At 60.1% G+C, this 19,684-nt stretch overlaps 2 protein-coding genes across 3 annotated transcripts; both read left to right on the top strand.

The window, feature by feature from the left end:
* The first annotated feature begins 3,145 nt into the window (after window positions 1–3,145).
* On the top strand, window positions 3,146–11,488 carry Slc39a3 (solute carrier family 39 member 3). The gene is made up of 4 exons (XM_028862741.2): window positions 3,146–3,256; window positions 5,839–5,938; window positions 6,687–7,017; window positions 8,734–11,488. The coding sequence occupies exons 3-4, from the start codon at window positions 6,808–6,810 to the stop codon at window positions 9,475–9,477; spliced, it is 954 nt and encodes a 317-aa protein (XP_028718574.1). The 5' UTR covers window positions 3,146–3,256; window positions 5,839–5,938; window positions 6,687–6,807; the 3' UTR covers window positions 9,478–11,488.
* A 4,035-nt stretch (window positions 11,489–15,523) lies between these two features.
* On the top strand, window positions 15,524–19,358 carry Diras1 (DIRAS family GTPase 1). Of its 2 annotated transcripts, none has more exons than XM_037198220.1 (2): window positions 15,524–15,592; window positions 18,607–19,358. In XM_037198220.1, the coding sequence occupies exon 2, from the start codon at window positions 18,662–18,664 to the stop codon at window positions 19,256–19,258; it is 597 nt and encodes a 198-aa protein (XP_037054115.1). In that variant the 5' UTR covers window positions 15,524–15,592; window positions 18,607–18,661; the 3' UTR covers window positions 19,259–19,358. The 2 variants fall into 2 exon arrangements, with proteins under 2 accessions (XP_037054115.1, XP_028718566.1); XM_028862733.2 differs by having other exon boundaries at window positions 15,533–15,592; window positions 18,603–19,358.
* The last annotated feature ends 326 nt before the right edge of the window (window positions 19,359–19,684 follow it).

The raw sequence follows: 19,684 nt of genomic DNA, 5'->3' as shown, positions 1-19,684 counted from the left end.
GGTTTAGCCCATTACCTTCATGGAACTGTGTAGGCAGACATGGTGCTGGAGAAGGAGCCGAGAGTTAATACATTTTGATCCTCAGGCAACAGGAAGTGAACTGACACTGGGCGTGGCTTGAGCATATATGATTCCTCAAAGCCCGCCTCCACAGTGACACACTTCCTCCAGCAAGACCACGCCTACTCTCACAAAGCCACACCTAAGAGCGCCACTCCCTATGAGTTTATAAGGACCAATTATTTTCAAATTTATTATATCAGATAATATATATTTTATTATATACTGTCAAATGTTTGTATGTAGTATATATGTCATGTTATATTATATATTATTTGAATATATCATGTACTAGCACATGTTTGAAGGTTTTGTGTGCGTGTATATCTGAACACCACTTTTCTGCCTGGTGTCATGCAGTCTGAAAGGAGCCGTCAGATCCCTATGACTGGAGTCACAGATGGTTGTGAGCCACCATGTGGGTGCTGGAATTGGATCCAAGTCCTCTGTAAGAGCAGACAGTGCTGCTAACCACTGATCTGTCTCCCATAACCAGCTTATATCTTTAAAATGGTTATTTTATTCTTTATGTGTATGTGCATTTGGTCTGTGTGGTGATACATTGTGTACCCTAATAATCTTTCCTAAGGATCAGCCAGCCAGCCACTAGATTAGACATAGAGGCCAGACAGTGGTGGCGCACACCTTTAATCCTATCACTCTGGAGGCAGAGAGCGGTCTGGATCTCTGAGTTCAAGGCCACACTGGAAACAGAGCCAGGCAGTGGTGGCACACGTCTTTAATCCCAGTACTGGGAAGCACACACATGCCTTTAACCCCAGGGATTAAAGAAAGGTACACAAGGCGTGAGGAAACAGGAACTCGCTCTCTTGAGGCTGAGGATGTCGCAGAGGTCAGGACTGGTGGATGCTGCTCTGCTGCTCTGGCCTCTCAGCTTTCCCCTGATATCTGGCTCTGGTTTTTTGTTTGCTTGTTTGTTTGTTTTTTGAGACAGAGTTTCTTTGTGTAGCTTTGCACCTTTTCCTGGATCTCACTTGGTAGTCCAGGCTGGCCTCAAACTCACAGAGATCCACCTGGCTCTGCCTCCAAAGTACTGGGATTGGCTCTGGTTGTTTTTGTTTTTTTTAAAGATTTATTTATTTATTATGTATACAGAAGAGGGCGCCAGATCTCATTACAGATGGTTGTGAGCCACCATGTGGTTGCTGGGAATTGAACTCAGGACCTCTGGAAGAGCAGTCGGTGCTCTTAACATCTGAGCCATCTCTCCAGCCCCTGGCTCTGGTTTTTAATTAAAAGACCATCTATCTAGATTTGAACAACAGGTCTGCATGTAAGTCTGTGTACCACTTCCCTGACTGGTGCCACAGAGGCCAGAAGTGGGTGTCAGATCCCCTGGAACTGGAGTTGTGTATGGTTCTTAACTGCCAGTCTATGATCTTATTTTGTAGCCCAGGCTGGCCTCAACCAACATTCCTCAGGCCTCAACATCTCAAGTGGTAGAACTGCAACAATTCACCACCATGCAAGCTACTTTTATTTTTTATTTATTTATTTATTTATTTATTTTTTGTAGCTCTGTATGTAGCCGTGAATGTCCTGGAACTTTCTGTGTGAACCAGGCTGGCTTTGATTTCACAGAAATCCACCTGTGTGTTCCCCTGCCTGAGTGCTACTCTACCTGGCCAATGGCAGCTCTTATAAAAACGCATTATTATTGTTACTCTGGATGTGTGCACAGGCGGCGTGCAGGTGTGTGTGTGATACAGTGCGTGGGAGAGGTCAGTGTTGTAGCAGCTGTTCTGCCTGTGGGACCCATGGAACCATCTCAATGCATCCCTCTCCCTGCCCTGTAGGGCATCATGTGGTCTTACCTGATCTTGACTGTAGGAAGGAACAGGCTGACCTTGAAATCCTCATCCTCCTGCCTCAAGGGATCAGACCAGAGTATCTGTGATAGTGACAAGAAGCTGATGAACTCAGACAATGAACGATGCTGTCAGCCTTATTTGCTTTAAGTTTTTGTGTGGATGACTCTTGTTCTCTATTGAGTAAATGGCCAGGAGTGTGACTGTGCCATAGGACGAGTATACATCGGACCCGCATCTGTATCATCTGTTAACCACAGAGGGAAGCTCCCAGGTTTCACTGTTCCTAATGTGATGGCTTTTGTTTAGAAACATCCCAACTCTCCAGCAACAGAGAAGCAGATCAAATTGATCCAAACAATGGAGTACAACTTAGCACTAAAAGGGAAACCAAGACTGGACACAGGGCTCAGACTTAAGAGTACTGGCTGCTCTTGTAGAGGACACGTGTTTGGTGTTCTATCCCAGCAGATCTGATGCCCTCTTCTGACCTATTTAGGCACCAGACATACATGTGCTGCCTAGATGTAGATGCAGGCAAAGTACTCATACACATAAAATCAAGCCAAATAGCCAGGTGGTGGGGGCAAATGCCTTTAACCACCCAGGAGGCAGAGGCAGGCGGATCTCTGTGAGTTCCAGGCCAGCCTGGTCTACGGAGTTCCAGGACAGCCAGGGCTGCACAGAGAAACCCTGTCTTGAAAAATGAAAAGAAAGGAAGGAAGGAATATAAACATAAAATATACCGGGTGATGTCCATCCTGGGTGGTGTCTATAGGTTCTCTCCAGATGCCATGTCTCTTCAGGAGACAGTTCCTGGAGCGCAGGTATGGGGACAGTGATTATGCTTATTAACTGTGGTGGTTACAGGGCACCGTAGATCTCTTGAGCTCGAATTTATGAACCGTCAACAGATATTTGGTGGACACATGTATCTTCTTCTGCCTTTAGGAGGGACTTTAAGAAGGTTCCTGTCTCTAGGAAATCGCTTCTTCCCAAGCCTCCACCCCCAGGCATTCAGCACCATGCGCCCCTGGACAGCGCCGCGAAGTAACGCTTCCTTCCGGAACCATGGCCTGGAGTCCGCGTTTCCTGTCGGAAGCATTTGATAGCTGCACCAAGTTTAGCGGGAGGAAACTGCTTTCCGGAGCCGGTAGGCGTTGCAGAATGATTGGCAACAACTATAGCCAATAAGGTTTGGGGTTTTTCGAGTGGCGCTGACAGTGTCCAATAGACGCTGGCGTGGGCGGGGCGTGGGCAGCGGCTCGCAGCCCCCGGGGTCTCGGCTGGTCCGCTGCGGCGGGGTCCGAGCCGCGCGGCGGTTGGCGGCAGGCGGCGCCGGCCGGAGGCTTTCGGGCCTGGCAGAGGTACGGGAGGGGCCGGGGCGCGGCTGGGCGTCGCCGGGGGGCCTGGCCGACCGGGCTGCCGGTCCGCGGGGGCCTCGCTCCGGAGTGCGGCTGCGCGGGCACCGTCGGCGCTCACAGTGCTCCGCGGAGGGGCGCGTCCGACCCGACCTCCGGGGCCTCCGCACACCCGGCAGGGCCGCCCGACCCGACCTCCGGGGCCTCCGCACACCCGGCAGGGCCGCCTGACCCGGCCTCCGGGGCCTCCGCACACCCGGCAGGGCCGCCCGACCCGACGGGTCCTCCGCACACCCGGCAGGGCCGCCCGACCCGACCTCCGGGGCCTCCGCACACCCGGCAGGCGTTTAGTGGGCGCCTGTGGCATGCGCTGTGCCTGGTGTGTGTGGCCGCGAAGGCTTTAAGGGAGGTGTTTGTTTGTCGGTGTGTGCAGTACACGTGTGCGGTGCCTGTCGGTGTGTGCGGTGCCTGTCGGTGTGTGCTCGGCGTGTGCGGTGCCTGTCGGTGTGTGCGGTGCCTGTCGGTGTGTGCAGTGCCTGTCAGTGTGTGCAGTGCCTGTCGGTGTGTGCGGTGCCTGTCGGTGTGTGCAGTGCCTGTCGGTGTGTGCGGTGCCTGTCAGTGTGTGCAGTGCCTGTCGGCGTGTGCGGTGCCTGCCTGTCGGTGTGTGCCGCACGCGTGTGCAGTGCTCACAGCGGCCAGAAGAGGCGTCTGACGCCCCGGGGCTGGAACGCAGCTGCTCTTGATCGCTGAGCCTCTCTCCAGCTCCTATTTTATTTTTTTTTTTCACTTAATTTTTTTCTTGTGGAGACGTTGCTTCGCTGTGTAGGCCAGGCTGCCCTGCAACTCGGAGATCAGCCTTGCTCTGCCTCCCGAATGCTGGGGCCAGTGTTTGTTGGGGAGGGTGGCGTGTGTGAGGTCGGAGGTCAGTGGTGGGCGGAGCCGTTCTCGCGTCCTCGTGGGTCTCGGTCTTGCTGGCCCTCAGGCTTGGTGCTTTGCCCTTTGAGCTTTGTTTCATTATTTTATCTCACTTTCAGCTGAATGTTATGTTTTGTTTTTGTTCCATTGTTTTATTTTGAGGTAGGGTCACGCTGAGTTGTCCAGGCCTCAAACGTGTGGCCATCCTCCTGCCTGTGCACTGAGGTGTCATGTACACACCGCCAGACCCAGCACATTTTTAATTGATTGTTTTGTGAGTGCACATGTGTGGAGTCCAGACATTAATGTCAGTGTCTTCCTTGATCGTTCTTCACTCATATAAACATTTTTACTTTTTAATTAAAGAATTACATATATGTGTGTTTTGCTTGTGTTCATGTCTATGCATCACATATGTGCCTGGTACTTACTGAGGCCAGAAGGTGGCATTGGGTCCCCAGAGCTGGAGTCACAGACGGTTGTGGGCTGCCGTGTGGGTGCTGGGATTCGAACCCCAGTCCTGTGCAGGAGCAGCCTGTGCTCTAACCATTGAGCCACCTCCCCAGCCTCCACTTACATACTGAGGCAAGGTCTCCCACTTGAATGCAGAGCTGCTGACTGGGCCAGTGTGGCTGAACAGCATGTCCTGGTGATCCCATCTCCACCTGCAAAGTGCTGGGACAACTCCAGTATATAGTTGCTTCTGGTGCTACTGTACCAGGGGGAATGGGGCTGGGCCAGGGGGACAGAAGGGGGGGACTGGGAGGCCCTGAGTGCAGAAGGGACCTGGGAAGGCCCTGACTGCAGGGTAGGGGGGAGCAGACCTGGGAAGGCCCTGACTGCAGGGGGGGACCTGGGAAGGCCCTGACTGCAAGGGGGGATCCCTGGACTATATAGTTGCTTGGGAAGCCCTGACTCAGCTAGGGGACCTACTGACTGCAGAGGGGACCTGGGAAGGGGCTGACTGCAGAGCGGGCCACTGGGGGACACTTGCAGAGGCGGACCTGGAGGCCCTAGTCACTGCAGAGGGGACCTGGGACGGCCCTGACGTGAGGCAGGCGGACCTGGGAAGGCCCTGACTGCCAGGGGACCCTGGGACGGCCCCCTACTCTGCAGGGGGGGACCTGAGGATGGCAGGGGGGGGGGCCTGACGTGCAGAAGGGACCTGGGAAGGCCCTGACTGCAGGGGGGGTGACCTGGGAGGGCCCTGACTGCAGGGGGGACCTGGGAAGGCCCTGACTGCAGAGGGGACCTGGGAAGGCCCTGACTGCAGGGGGGACCTGGGAAGGCCCTGACTGCAGGGGGGGACCTGAGGAGGCCCTGAGTGCAGAAGGGACCTGGGAAGGCCCTGACTGCAGGGGGGGTGACCTGGGAGGGCCCTGACTGCAGGGGGGACCTGGGAAGGCCCTGACTGCGGGGGCGGGGGGTCCTGGGAAGGCCCTGACAGAGGGGGGGCCTGGGAAGGCCCTGACTGCAGAGGGGGGACCTGGGAAGGCCCTGACTGCAGAGGGGGGACCTGGGAAGGCCCTGACTGCAGAGGGGGGACCTGGGAAGGCCCTGACTGCAGAGGGGGGACCTGGGAAGGCCCTGACAGGCGGAGCTGGGGGGTTGGGTGGTCAGCAGTGAGGAGGAAGCAGTGTCCCTCCTAACAGTGCTGATCTTTCATGAGGCAGGGAGAAATCGACAGAGTCCCGTCAGAACATCTCTACACTTTGGCCACCGCATCCACTCAGCCTGCTGTCACCTCGCACCCGCTCTGCACCAGGCCTCAAGGTGGGTACCAGGGACCATTGGAGCGTGGGTTGAGAGTCTAGAGGAGGCCGTTCCAACGTCCAGAATATAAAGGCACGTGTTTGGGGGTCCTGAAGCAGGGGAACAGTCCGTGCAAAGGCCCTGGGGCTGGCACAGGCCTGGCATTCACGACTCAAGCAAGCTGGTGTGAGGTGAGCCGAGGTAGACGCAGTTACGTAAGGCCTAACCTTGGGGTAACGGGTTGAGAGTCCCTGCCAGGGCCGCACCACCCCAGAGAGTGTCCTGGCACAATGGGAGCTTTCTGTACCTGTGCATGACGTGGAAGCCACTCAGCTCAGGTGGTTACCGAGCACTTGGCAACAGGGAGCCAGATGGTAAACAGTGTTCAGTTCCATGTTCCTTGCATGAGTGTGTGCATGTGCGTGCGTGTGCGCTTGCTTGTGTGTGCATGTATGCTTGTGTGCGTGTGTGTGTGCGTGTGTGTGTGTGTGTGTGTGTGCACGTGTGTATTGTCCTCAGCCGCTTTGCACCCTGGTTTTGGAGACAGGGTCTCATGAACCTGGAGTGCACTGGTGTGTCAAAGCTGGCTGCCAGTAGGTCCCAGGCAGCCTCCTGTCTCGGATCTTCACACCTGTAACACAAGCATGTCAGTTACAGTTCCTCCCAGCAGTTACACAAACGCATGTGTCCACGTCTGTGAGTCCAGCGTGGCTGACTGGCTAGTGACCACGTGGCTAACGTGGCTAACGTGGCCGCCCCGTCCTCACAGCTGCCGGGCAGAGCCATGAGCCCCCGGCCCTGCGGCTGGGGCCGGTAGCCCCTGAAGCTCTGGCGTGCGACTCCATGTGTGGTTTGGCCCTGCGGTGAGCGGTGGGAGCCAGGCGGCCACCATGACGAAGCTCCTGGTGGCCAAGGTCCTCTGCATGGTGGGCGTGTTCTTCTTCATGCTGCTGGGCTCGCTGCTGCCGGTGAAGATCATCGAGGCCGACTTCGAGAAGGCGCACCGCTCCAAGAAGGTCCTCTCGCTCTGCAACACCTTCGGGGGCGGCGTCTTCCTGGCCACGTGTTTCAACGCGCTGCTGCCCGCAGTGAGAGACAAGGTGAGGCCGGGCGGGCGGGCGCAGGGGGCGCAGGGGCGGAGGGGGCACACGCGTGTGCGCCTGGCGGCCTGCGGACGATGTCGGGTGCCGTCCTCAGTGGCTCTCCACCCCGGTGTTTTGGGACAGGGTCTCTGACCTTCCAGCTCCCTGATGTGGCCGAGGAGTCTGGCCAGTGAACCCCAGGCATCCCCCTGCCTCCGCTCCCTGCCCCAGCCTGGGCTTACAGGCATGTGCTGCCACACCCCGTTTTCTAGGTGGGTCCTAGGGTCTTCACGCTCGTGTGGTGAAGCACTTTTCCCGCTGAGTGTCTCTCCAGCTGTGGTGGATTTCGGTGGTTGTGAGAGGGCAACGGGAAGGAAAAAGTAACTGCTGTGTGACCTTAGGTCAGCTTCTTCCCCTCTCTGTGCCGGATTCACCAGATTCCAGGGGAGACAGGCGAGCCTGGGGGCGGTGGATGTCAGGCACACTGGTCACCCCCTCCAGAGCACACAGGCCGTGTTCAGTCGTTCCTCTTGCCTGTATCCGTCACTTCCTGCTGCATCTCCTCCTGTTTCCTGTGGGCCAGGCAAGCGCCTGGGCAGAGCTTTGTGGGGTCCTCTGCTTCAGGAACCCGGCAGACAGACATCAGAACAGCCCCTGGCCGTCTGGGCCATGAGCATGAGGGGAGACTAGAACCGTCTTCAGGGGCCAGCTGCGTCGGTGACCACAGTTAGTGGGGAGGACGTCACGACAGAAGGGCCGGGGTGGGCCTGGCCTCCCTGCAGCCGCCGTGACCGTTAGCCACGGGACCTCGGTCCTGGAGCCCGGGAAGCCTCTGTCAAGGCTGCAGTGAGCTCAGGAAGACCTGGGGCTGGGGCGTCCTCCTCCAGGCGGGATCTGGGACTCCTACTGGGGCCTTTGGTGAGGCCCGGGCCAGCTTCCCCTTCTGAGCCGCAAGCTCGGTGGCCACTGTCGTCGTCAGCGACGCGTGTGTCCGTGGAGACGGGGCTCGTTCTGCAGCTCCAGCTCAGCCCGATGCTGGCGGGGCCTGCGTCCCGTCCCGTCCCGTCCCGTCCCGTGTGCTTTCCTTCATCTGTGGTGCTCGGTGTCCTCCCATGGCCACGCCCAGCCCCCGCCCAGCTTCCCATCCCCCAGGCCTGAACTTGTGCGGTGGCCTTGCTAGTCCCTGTCCTGACGCTCACGGGGTAGCCTGGGCTCTAGGCATCCTCTGAAACAGGCTCACTTCAGAGATGCTGCCTGTCATGGGGGATCCATCCTTGGGGACACCCCGTCCCCTAGGCGGCAGCACCCAGGTGAGGCCAGAGGCCAGCCTTGCATGACGTTTTTGTTCCATAAGTATTTAGTGTGTGTGCCAGTGCATGTGGATGTCAGAGGCTTGGAGTCCAATTCCTCCTCCCACCGTGGGGATCCCACGGATTTGAACTCAGGATGTGGGGCCATCTCACCGCCCCCCCCCACTTTTTTCTTTTCTAAAAAAAAAAAAAGGTTTTGGCAGTTCTGGGGATGGAACCAGGCGAGGCACAGTTGAGCCTCTCAGCCGCGCTCAGACCCGCTGGGTTTTCACCTTGGTGTGACCTGGGCTGTGCCTGTGTTATCCGCCCCCACGCCGGCCGGCCCTGTGGCCACGCATGAGCCTGGGTCTCCGTGTAGCCCAGGCCGCCCTCGAGGTTGCGATCCTCCTGCCTCAGCCTCCTGAGCCCGGCCCTGTCCCCGCAGCTGCAGCAGGTGCTGAGCCTGGGCCACATCAGCACGGACTACCCGCTGGCCGAGACGCTCATGATGGTGGGCTTCTTCCTCACGGTGTTCGTGGAGCAGCTGGTGCTGACCTTCCGCCGGGAGCGGCCGCCCTTCATCGACCTGGAGACCTTCAACGCGGGCTCGGACGCGGGCAGCGACTCGGAGTACGAGAGCCCGTTCGTGGGCGCGGGCGGCCGCGGCCGCGCTCTGTACCCCGAGCCCACGGCGCACACCCACGGCGCGGGGCTGCGGCTGCGGGAGCTGGGGCGCCCGGGCCCGCTGCGGCTGCTCAGCCTGGTCTTCGCGCTGTCGGCGCACTCGGTGTTCGAGGGCCTGGCCCTGGGGCTGCAGGAGGAGGGCGAGCGCGTGGTCAGCCTGTTCGTGGGCGTGGCCGTCCACGAGACGCTGGTGGCCGTGGCCCTGGGCATCAGCATGGCCCGCAGTGCGGTGCCCCTGAAGGACGCGGCCAAGCTGGCGGTGACCGTGAGCGCCATGATCCCCGTGGGCATCGGGCTGGGCCTGGGCATCGAGAGCGCCCGCAGCGTGGCCAGCAGCGTGGCCTCGGCGCTGCTGCAGGGCCTGGCCGGCGGCACCTTCCTGTTCGTCACCTTCCTGGAGATCCTGGCCAAGGAGCTGGAGGAGAGGAGCGAGCCGCTGCTCAAGGTGCTCTTCCTGGTGCTGGGCTACGCCGTCCTGGCCGGCATGGTCTTCCTCAAGTGGTGAGGGCCGCAGGCCTGCCGTCCTCACCCCGCTGCCCACCCGAGCCGTGAGCCCCTGCAGGACACAGGCCACGCTCCAGGGCCGCGGTCCACGCACAGGGCCCCCCGCCCTCCGGCCGCGCCTGGCGCCACTGATACTGCTTAAAAAAAAAAAAAGTCTTCAAGTTCTTTATCAAAGCTGTGTGGCCATGTCACCTCGTCACCCGTCACCCCTCCTGGCCCTGTGACGCTGCTGAAACACCAGGGTGGGAGCGTGGGGGTGGGTTTGGGGGAGCCGCCGCAGCCCCCCCTTCCCTCCATGTTCTCCGTGTAGCCAAGGCCCTGCCCACATTGTCCCCCGAGTTTGTCCAGTTGCTCCAGCGTGACGTGTGGCACTTGGTGAGCAAGGTGCTGTCCTTCCCAGGGGACAGGCCGGTTGTGGGCCAGCCCGGAGTCCGCTTGCCTGGCCCTGGGGAACCCCTCCTGTCTCCTTGCTCTGTCTCAGTCACCAGAGTGTTGGGGGGAAACTCCAGGGCCAGGTGTGGCCTCCTGAGGGTGAGTGGGACGTGGGCAGTGGCTTGGTGGTCATTTTTTTGAGTTGTATCCTCACCACTGGGGTCTCCAGGGGACACAAGGTGAGGGCCGCATCCTGACAGGGGAGACTCCTAGAATGCAGGCGGGAGATCAGCTCCTAGCAACCATGGTGCCTGTTGCCATGACAACACCAGCATCTTGGGACAACCTGAGCGAGGACTCTCCCTCTGGGGACATAAGGCTGGCAGGGCTCATCCCCGTCCTTGACCTTGGCTCTGCCTACCAGGCGTCACCTCAACACAGTCCCTGTGGTGGCCGGATGTCAGATCTGGTGCCCGTCACTGGCCAGGTGACCTGAACGGCCCATCCAAGGTGGCCCCCTACCTGGCCCCTACTTGGAAGGTACAAAGAGCCCGGGCCTTGGGGACACCCGGGCCTTGGGCAGCGTCCCCGGAGCCCCAGTGCCTGGCCACCTCTGCTGTAATGAGCCAGGGCTCACATAACACTTCCAGACATGGGGCCGCGTGGGACCCAGCACCTCCAGTGAGGGCCGACCTGCTTTTCTAGGGGTTCTTTCCTGGTGACTGACCCTGCAGGTGTGGGGATGTGCCCACAGTACCACCCGGCCCCCCACTCCTCCCCACCCCCCACTCACCACCCAGGGGACAGCTAAGTGCTGTATGGCTTCCCTCGAGCCCAGGTGGGCCCCATGGGGCCGCTGCGCCCCCGCGGGTATGGACTCAGGTAACGAAAGACTAGGGCAAGATAGGAAGAGCCTGGTCCATGCCTGGCCAGCCCAGCAGAGCGTCTGCAGCTCCCCCATGGCTGTGTGAAGTGGCGCCCTCTCCCAGCATCAGCTGCTCTGCCCCTGGGGACACCAGCAAGCCTGTGTGCCTGGCACCGTGGGCCCGGTCCCTCCTCACCAGCCCTCCGACTACGGGAGCTACTGCCTCCCCCAGGTCCTCGGGTCCAGGTAGCACCGTCCTGGGGGTGGGCCTCAGCACAGTGACTTAGGGACCCTGGACCCAGGAGACCCTGCCGCCAGTCCTCACCTGCCTGGCTCCCTCTTCCCAAACCACCCGACCATCCCGCAGAGCTCAACTGGGCCCTGGCCAGGTGTGGAGTGGCCAGAGAATTGGGCCGAGGCCCTCGCCTGGCCCTGCCACCGGAGGCCTTCAGGCTCCCCTGCAGTGGGCTGGGACCAGGGCAGCTCACACCCAGGGGCTGCTGTCAGGGGCTTCTCCCTCCTGTGGCAAGAAAACAGTGGCCTCTCAGATTGGGGCGCAAAGAAGCAGGATGGGCATTCTGCAGGCATCACAGGCCGGGCATCTCCAGGACCCCTGCGGGCTGGGCCGCTGCTCTGACCCCTCAGGAATGAGAGCAGAGATGGCACTACCCACGGCCACCCGCTGGCCACGGTAACCACGAGGGAGAAGCCAGAACGTGCCCCGTGTGTTTCTCACGGATTCCAGTTTAGGTGCCAGTCCCTAGCCCCAGGAGACCCTGGGCCATGCTGAGTGCATGTGCCACTGTCATGAATGGGCACGGAGTGGGAGGCTGCAGGGCCCAGGCCACCTCCACACACCGCCTCCCGTGGGGACACCCAGCCGGGACCCAGCGGGATGGGAGGAGAGGGTGGGGCCGGCGGCCCCGCTCCCGCTCATCTGTAATAACAGCATGTCCGCCTCTCTCGGAGCTTGTTTGTGTTCCTGTAACACAAGTTATTAGTGCAGCAGGCAGGGTTGGGCACAGCCAGCTCCTGGCAGCCCGCCTCTGCCGCCGCTGCCGAGGCCCGGGACCGTCCTCGCCCTCGCATCCACCGGCCCAAGGGAGCCCCTCGGCCTGAGTTCCCCCACGGGGCTGGGCTTTCTCTGTGGGGTACCCTGGCCTCCCGGGTATCCCTGGACTCCACCTGCTCTGAGCTAGGAGCTCCCGATTTGGGGCGATTACATGTGTCTCCGATGACAAACGGACTCCTCCGGGGAGGGGTCACACCTGTAAGTCGCCCCCCGACTCCGCTGAGAGAAATGACATGAGCATGTCAGTATCATCAGGCAGTGTCCCCACAGAAGAGAGAGAAGTCGGGGACAAGGCTGGTGCGGGACTCAGTGGCGGAGGGGCTTGCCACCAAGCGTGACAGACTTGAGTGTGACTGTGGACCCCAACAGAGACACACCTGACTCCTGCGGGTGTCCTGGTCCCCGTGTAATAAAATAGGGGCTGGGGTTTTTTGTTTGTTTCTATTTTTTGCTTGTTTGTTTAGACAGGGTTTCTCTGTGTCCCAGGCTGTCCTGGAACTCACTCTGTAGCCCAGGCTGGCCTCAAACTCAGAGATCCGCCTGCCTCTGCCTCCTGAGTGCTGGGATTAAAGGCGTGCGCCACCACTGCCCATCGTAACAAAATAGTTTTTAAGCTGGGCATGATGGCCATGGCTAATCCCAGCACTCCGGAGGCCGAGGCTTGTGGCTGTCCTTGAGTCCCAGGCCAGCCAGAGTTACAAAGTCAGTGCTGTCTCAAATAAACAAACAGGAAAGACTGGAACTATTCTCTGTTCGTTTTTTTCTGGTGGATGGCTGTTTGGCAGCATGTATGTATGCCCGTGCATCATTGTGTCCCTCGTTCCCAAGGAGACCAGGAAACGGCATCATCTCTGGTCTCCATAGAGCCCAGGCTGCTCAGGGCTGCATGGTGAGATGTGTCTCACACAAAGAACAGCAAAATATTGGCCTCCAGGATGCCGGCTCACATATTCTGGGGTTTTCTTTGTGTGTATGCAGTGCCTGCAGAGGCCTGAAGGGGGCGTCAAGTCCCCTGGAACTGGAGTCACAGATGGTTGTGAGCCGCCATGTAGGTGCTGGGAACTGAACCTAGGTCCTCTGTGAGAGCAGCCGGTGCGCTAACCATTGAGCAACACCCCTTTCTCACCTTGATTTTTGTGACCGTATCAGTGTGGTGGAGCATATTTATCTAGACCACCCGATCTGCACATTACAGGAATCCTCCTGTCTCAGCCTCCCCTGTGCTGCTGCTGTAGCAGGACTGAGCCACTCTGCTAGCTTTCGCATGGGTGCTGAGGATCCATGGTCAGGTCCTGGGTTTGCAAACACTTCAAGCGCTGAGCCGTTTCCCCAGGCCTTTTCCGCACCCTCTTGCAGCCGGGGCAGAGCGGAGATCTCCAAAGCCGTGGTGGGTGTGTAGGGCATGGCAGGCTAGAGCTCCAGACTGCAGTGAGGGCTGGCCAGCCTCGGGGCTCCCGAGTTCCGGTGCCCACGGATCTGCCCCGGACAGCTCGGCAAGGTGGGGCAGAGCGCAGTCCGTCCGTCCGTCCGTCCGTCCCCCCCCCCCCCCGCCCCCGGCCACACAGAGGCGCTGCCGCAGGAAGGAGGCAGGAACCGAGGCCGTCTCCAGTGGCTCCTGATGCCCGGAGCCAGGCCCGGCGTCTATAAATAGCGCGGGTGTGTGGACAGGAGACTCCTCCGTGTGACTCAGCCTGGGCCAGCGCCTGAAGCAGCCAGGGAACTGGCCAGAGCTGGGCTTAGAGCCCCCGGCCAGTCGCTCAGGGAACCCAGGTGACTGTCCCAGACTGCCAGCCCCAAGGCTCCCTCTTCCCTGTGCTCAGCACCTGAGAAAGGAGGCCACTCTGTGGGTTTGTTCCCAGCCACTCTGAGGGCTGAGGGCGGTACTAGCTGGGGGTGCTTCTGTGGGACAGGGTCATCCAGAACAGACTCCTCCCTTCCCACCAGGCTGTCTCCATCTCTGGAGCCAGGGTAAGGGAACTGAGACGCTTTCTGAGGGACCCCCCTCCAGGGCCAGAGTAGGAAGGAGGTGACTTCTTGGGGTGAGAGCTGCAGGCATCCCAGGATGGTTGGGGCACAAATAGGAAAAAGAGGACTGGGCCACGGAGATCCTTGAACTCCAAACCACGGCACTGGGCTGTGACCGGGAGGAAGGAGCCGCGTTAGAATTGAACAGGGAAGGAGGAGGGAGTCCAGGGGCTGAGACCCAGCAGAGGCCGGCCTTAAGCTGGGCTAAGTGGGACACCGCGGCACACAACTTTAATCCCAGTGATAGGAGGCAGAGGCGGGCAGATCTCTGTGAGCTCCCGACCAGCCTGGTCTACATAACAAGACCCTGTCACAAAAAAAAAAAAAAAATTGTTTTCTTAAAGCAAGCTTGGTTTTTATTGGGGTGCACCAGAGAGCCGGCCAGCGACTGCCTTCTATGTCAGGCTAGAGAGAGCAGACCTGAGTATTTCTTCTTCTTTTTCCTCCGTGTAGTTTTGGAGCCTGTCCTGGATCTCGCTCTGTAGCCCAGGCTGGCCTTGAACTCACAGAGATCTGCCTGGCTCTGCCTCCCGAGTGCTGGGATTAAAGGCGCGGGCCACCACTGCTTGGCTTTAGGACAAATTTTAAATTACATTTTATTTATTGATTTCTCTGTCTGTGTGTGGAGGTCAGAGAACAGTTTTGGGAGTTGGCTCTCTCCATCCACCGAGTGGGTCCCGGGGATCCAACTCAGACCAACAGGCTCGGCCACAAGCCCCTTTACGGCCTGAGCCCTCCGCTGGCCCAAGGCTGGCAGCTCGGTGGAGCCAGACCCTGGGCGTGCTGGGCAAGCGCTGTACCCTGAAGCACAGAGAAGAATGGGTTTGTCTCTTCTCTTCTCTGTCTGAGGTAGGGTCTCACACTTTCCGGGAAGTATGTGGCTGGGGCGGACTTTGAGCTCCTGGCCCTCCTGCCTGTGCCTCCAGAGCTGGGATGACTGGCTGGCACCACCACGGCACCACCACGGCACCACCACGCGGGCCTCTGTGGTGCTGGGAACAGATCCCAGGGCGGGCGAGCAAGCGAGCACTCTGCCCTGTGAGCTACAATCCCAACAACGGCTTTCTTCGTGCGATTTTGCTTTTCTATTCTCTCTCTCTGTCTCTCTCTGTCTGTCTCTCTCTCTGTCTGTCTCTCTCTGTCTGTCTCTCTCTGTCTGTCTCTGTCTTTCTCTGTCTGTCTCTTTCTTTTTCTCTCTGTCTCCCTGTCTCTGTCTCTTTCTGTCTCTGTCTCTCTGTCTCTCTGTCTCTGTCTCTCTCTCTGTCTCTGTCTCTCTCTCCTTTTCTTCCTCCCCCCGCACGGGTCTCTACTCTGTAGCCCAGTCTGCCTTTAAACTCCCCAGTCTGGCTGACATCTTTTTTCATGCAGATCTGTGTCCTCACCTCACACCCTCTCCATCACCCTCCTCTGCCCCTGCTGACCTGACCTGGACCACGCACCCCCCCCCGTCCCCATCCCTCCCTCTTTGCAGTTGGGGTGACCACGACCATCGTCCACCGTGGCTGCAGGGCCGCACATGGCGGGCTCTGTCGCCCACCCGCGCCCCCTGGGGTGCAGGCGGCCACGTGGTGCGGGTGGGTGTGGATGTCCGATGCCCCGCGCTCCGCTTGGCCCCCGCGGCCGGTGGACACCCAGGGCGGGCTTGGCGGTGACCTTGGGCTGCCTCGGCCCGGGCCCGGGTCCCCGCGGGCGGGGCGGGCGGGGCGGAGCGCGGCTGGGGCGGGGACATCGGGACTGCGGCGGCGCGGACAGCAGCGAGCAGCGGGGACCACAGCGGCCCAGGTAGGCGGCGGGGCGGCCGCGGCCACCGAGGGTGGGGAGGGGTCCCCAGGCCACCATGATCCCTTTGTTCCGGCCCCACCCTCTCGGGCCACCGCGCCGGGCCCTGTGTGTCCCCGGGCATCCAGCGGCCACCATGGACAGCTCCGGGCCGCCCCACCCCTGCCTGGCCACGCAGAGCATCACCCCGGACCCCCGGAGCCTTGTCCCCTCATCCGCGCCCTCTGCAAACTGCTCGCTGAGGCCTGGGTCCCTCATCGCCACCCACAGAGCCCTGCGCCCTGGCGGCCAAGCCCTTCCCAGGGCTCCCTCTGTCTGCTCAGCCCCCTCCCGACTCCCAAGGAGCCCCCTCTTCCCCTGAGTCCCTAAGCTGCGGGTTCTCCATCACTGCCGTCGCCAGGCTGCAGCCCCTGGTCGGCCCCTCCCTCGGTCCCCGCCCCCAGACCCTCCCCGGGCCTCCTGTACCTGAGGCGGCGTCAGGGTCCCAGGGCCCAGTTCTGTGCTGACCTGTGGACAGGGAGTTTTGACCAGGCCGGCCCAGGCTGGGGTGACTCAGACAGCGTGGCCAAGCACCTCAGAGCCCCTAGGGCCCAGCAGCTGAGCAGGGCGCAGCTTTAAGTCCCTCTGAGACAGGCCACCTCCTAGATGGCATGACCTTGAGCATAGCTCTCCCCATCCCCAAAGGAGCGAGACCTGGGCTGCACAAGACCCTCCTTGTCGGGGAGCCCAGACCTCAGCACCCCTCTGGTGGACTTCCCACCAGGCACTGGAACCCTCGGTGCCCACCACCAGGAAGGTGCAGACCCCACCTCCATTCGCCACCTGACACCCCCTCAGGCTGGTGGGCATGGAGTCACAGGGCGTCCATCACTCAGGTTTCCCATCAAGAGTCATGTGGAGTTAGCTGGGCTGGGGGCAGCCCCAGGCCTTCGCCCCCCAGCTCCTCCCCAGGCCATGGCCCCCCAGCTCCTCCCCAGGCCATCGCCTCTCAGCTCCTCCCCAGGCCATGGCCCCCCAGCTCCTCCCCAGGCCATGGCCCCCAGTGCCTCCCCAGGCCAATCAGTACCCTGTGTAGAATCCGGGTACCGTTCAAGTTCATCTCCAGCTTGAGAAGTTTCCGGGGTGTGTCCCCAGGGTTGACTCCGGCTGTATTTCCTTTTACTCTGTCCCGACATGTCCAGCACCTTTGACAGTCTTGAATGCGCCTTCAGACCCCACGGAGGACACCTGTCCTCAGCTACGGAACCCTGACTCATCATGACTTTGGGGTGCTCATCAGAGGCTGGGCCCCATCCCTGTGGGCTGTGCCTGGACAGGCTCCCGAGGACACAGTCACTTTGTCACACTCTCCGGGTCTGACTCTGGACCTGCCCCAGCCTTCCCCACAAGTACACACACACTGAGGAAAACCGCCTGAAGGGGGGAGGAACAGGACTCTTGGTGGGGGACAGCCATCGTGGGGACAGACCTTCGGCATTCTCCCCTCCACGTACTCCTTCCCCCACCTCCAGTACTTCAGGAGTCTCCATGCTCTGTGACCCCGTGAGACCCATGAACCTCTCTGAGCAGACGGGAGAGAAACCTGAGGAATCCCCGGGGCCTGTGTCACCGAGCACACAGTGGCCTGAGCAGGGAGCCAAGGCACAGGCCTATGGAACAGGAGGCCCCACTTGGCCCCAGGGCTTTCTCCGCTCAGCCTGGGCTGTGAATCCCTGTGTCCCTGCTTCCAGGAACTCAGTGTCAGGATTTACACATCCGATTCCTGGATGTCCACGAGGCAGAGGAGCGTTTTGTGTAGCGGGTCCCCAGGCCAGGCCCGAAGCCAGTCTTCGTGACATCTACTGCCAGTCTCCCAATGTGCTTTTGGTTTTTTTGTTGATGATCGTGGTAGTTTTTCCTGTTCTGATGTGGGTTTTCGTACTTTCTTAGTTGTTTGTTTTTGTTCTTTTGAGACAGGGTTTCTGTGTGTAGTTTTGGTGCCTGTCCTGGATCTCACTCTGTAGACCAGGCTGGCCTCGAACTCACAGAGATCCACCCGGCTCTGCCTCCCAAGTGCTGGGATTAAAGCTGGGCAATGGTGGCACACACCTTTAATCTCAGCACTTGGTCTAAAGGTGTGCGCTGCCATAACCTTCGATTTGTTAGGTTATTTTTTTAGATAGAGTCTCATTCTGTAGCCCAGAGTGACCCAGAATTCACGATCTGCCTGCTCCCGCCTCTCCAGTTCTGGTATTTCAGGCATGTACTATCACACCTGATTTAAAAAAAATTAAAATAGGGTGCACAATGTATCACCACAGTTTTCACATGAGATTCTTTTCACTGTATTTTTTCCTTCTGTGTTTATGTGTCTGTGCATCATGTGTGTGCAGTACCCGCAGAGGCCAGAAGGGGGCATCGGGTCCCCAGAACCGGAGGCACATAGGGTCGTGAGCCGCAGTGTGGGTGCTGGGAACTGAAGCTGGGTTCTCTGCAAGAGCAGCTGGTGCGCTGACCTCTGAACTATCTCTCCAGCACCCCACCTTGAGGTTTTTGAGACAGGGTTCTCACACATAAGGATGGGGCAGGAAGAAGGCGAGGCTCAGGGTATGAGGCGCTTGCACTGGTATGTGGGGGGGGGCGCTGGGTGGAACCGAGGCCTGAGGTGGGACCCTGGGCCTGGGCTGATGCTGATCTGTGCATCTTTGTTACCTGGCCTCATCAGCACCTTCTCCAGCTCAGAGTCCCCTTGGGAACTCGGGGCCTTACTTCAGGGAGAACAGGCTGAGGTGTTGGCAGGGAGCCCGCCCGGAGAGCTGGGCTGCAGAGTCAGCGGGGCGCCGGCGAGGGCCGCAGAGTCAGCGGGGCGCCGGCGAGGGCCGCAGAGTCAGCGGGGCGCCGGCGAGGGCCGCCCGCCCGGAGACACCTGGGTGGGACGGAGGAGGGAAAGTGCCTCCTGCGTCCTGACCGCTGGGGCAGGGAGCTGTCCTGGGCCCGGGTGGCTTGACACATGTCACTCTCCCTTCTCCAACAGGGTCGGTCGGTCTGGGGTTCTAGCAGCCGGCCCCGCGCGCCCAGCCGGCTTCGGAGAAGATGCCAGAACAGAGCAATGACTACCGCGTGGTCGTGTTTGGCGCAGGCGGCGTGGGCAAGAGCTCGCTGGTGCTCCGCTTCGTCAAGGGGACGTTTCGCGACACCTACATCCCCACCATCGAGGACACGTACCGGCAGGTGATCAGCTGTGACAAGAGCGTATGCACCCTGCAGATCACGGACACAACCGGCAGCCACCAGTTCCCGGCCATGCAGCGGCTGTCCATCTCCAAGGGTCACGCCTTCATCCTGGTGTTCTCGGTGACCAGCAAGCAGTCGCTGGACGAGCTGAGCCCCATCTACAAGCTGATCGTGCAGATCAAGGGCAGCGTGGAGGACATCCCCATCATGCTGGTGGGGAACAAGTGCGACGAGACGCAGCGGGAGGTGCACACCCGCGAGGCGCAGGCCGTGGCGCAGGAGTGGAAGTGCGCCTTCATGGAGACCTCGGCCAAGATGAACTACAACGTGAAGGAGCTGTTCCAGGAGCTGCTGACGCTCGAGACGCGCCGCAGCGTCAGCCTCAGCGTGGACGGCAAGCGCTCCAGCAAGCAGAAGCGGGCCGACCGCATCAAGGGCAAGTGTGCGCTCATGTGAGCCCGCCACAGCCGGCGGCGTGCGCCTGCGGGGCTCCTGCTCCCCTCCCTCCTCTCCCCTCCTAATGCACCCTCCTCCTCCTCCTCTTGCTCCTCCTCCTTCCTCCTCCTCCTCCTCTCCTTCCTCCTTCCTCCTGCTCCTCCCATCCTCCTCCTGCTCTTCCCTTTCTCCTCCTGCTCCTCCCTCCTTCTGGTCCTCTCCTCCTCCGCCCTCCCTCCTCTCCCCTCCTAATGCACCCTCCTCCTCCTCTTGCTCCTCCCTCCCTCCTCCCCATTCTCCCCTTCCTCTTCCTCCTCCCTCCCTCCTCCTGCTGCTTCCTCCCTCCTCCTCCCTCCTCCTCCTCTCCCTCCTCCTGCTCCTCCCTCCCTCCTCCTCCCTCCTCCTCCTCTCCCTCCTCCTGCTCCTCTCCTTCCTCCTGCTCTTCCC

The sequence above is a fragment of the Peromyscus leucopus genome, chromosome 22 (assembly GCF_004664715.2).
Source record: "Peromyscus leucopus breed LL Stock chromosome 22, UCI_PerLeu_2.1, whole genome shotgun sequence".
NCBI classification, from domain to species: Eukaryota; Metazoa; Chordata; class Mammalia; order Rodentia; family Cricetidae; genus Peromyscus; species Peromyscus leucopus.
Note: the sequence above shows the minus strand (reverse complement) of the source record. Positions and strands in the feature narration are given on the sequence as shown.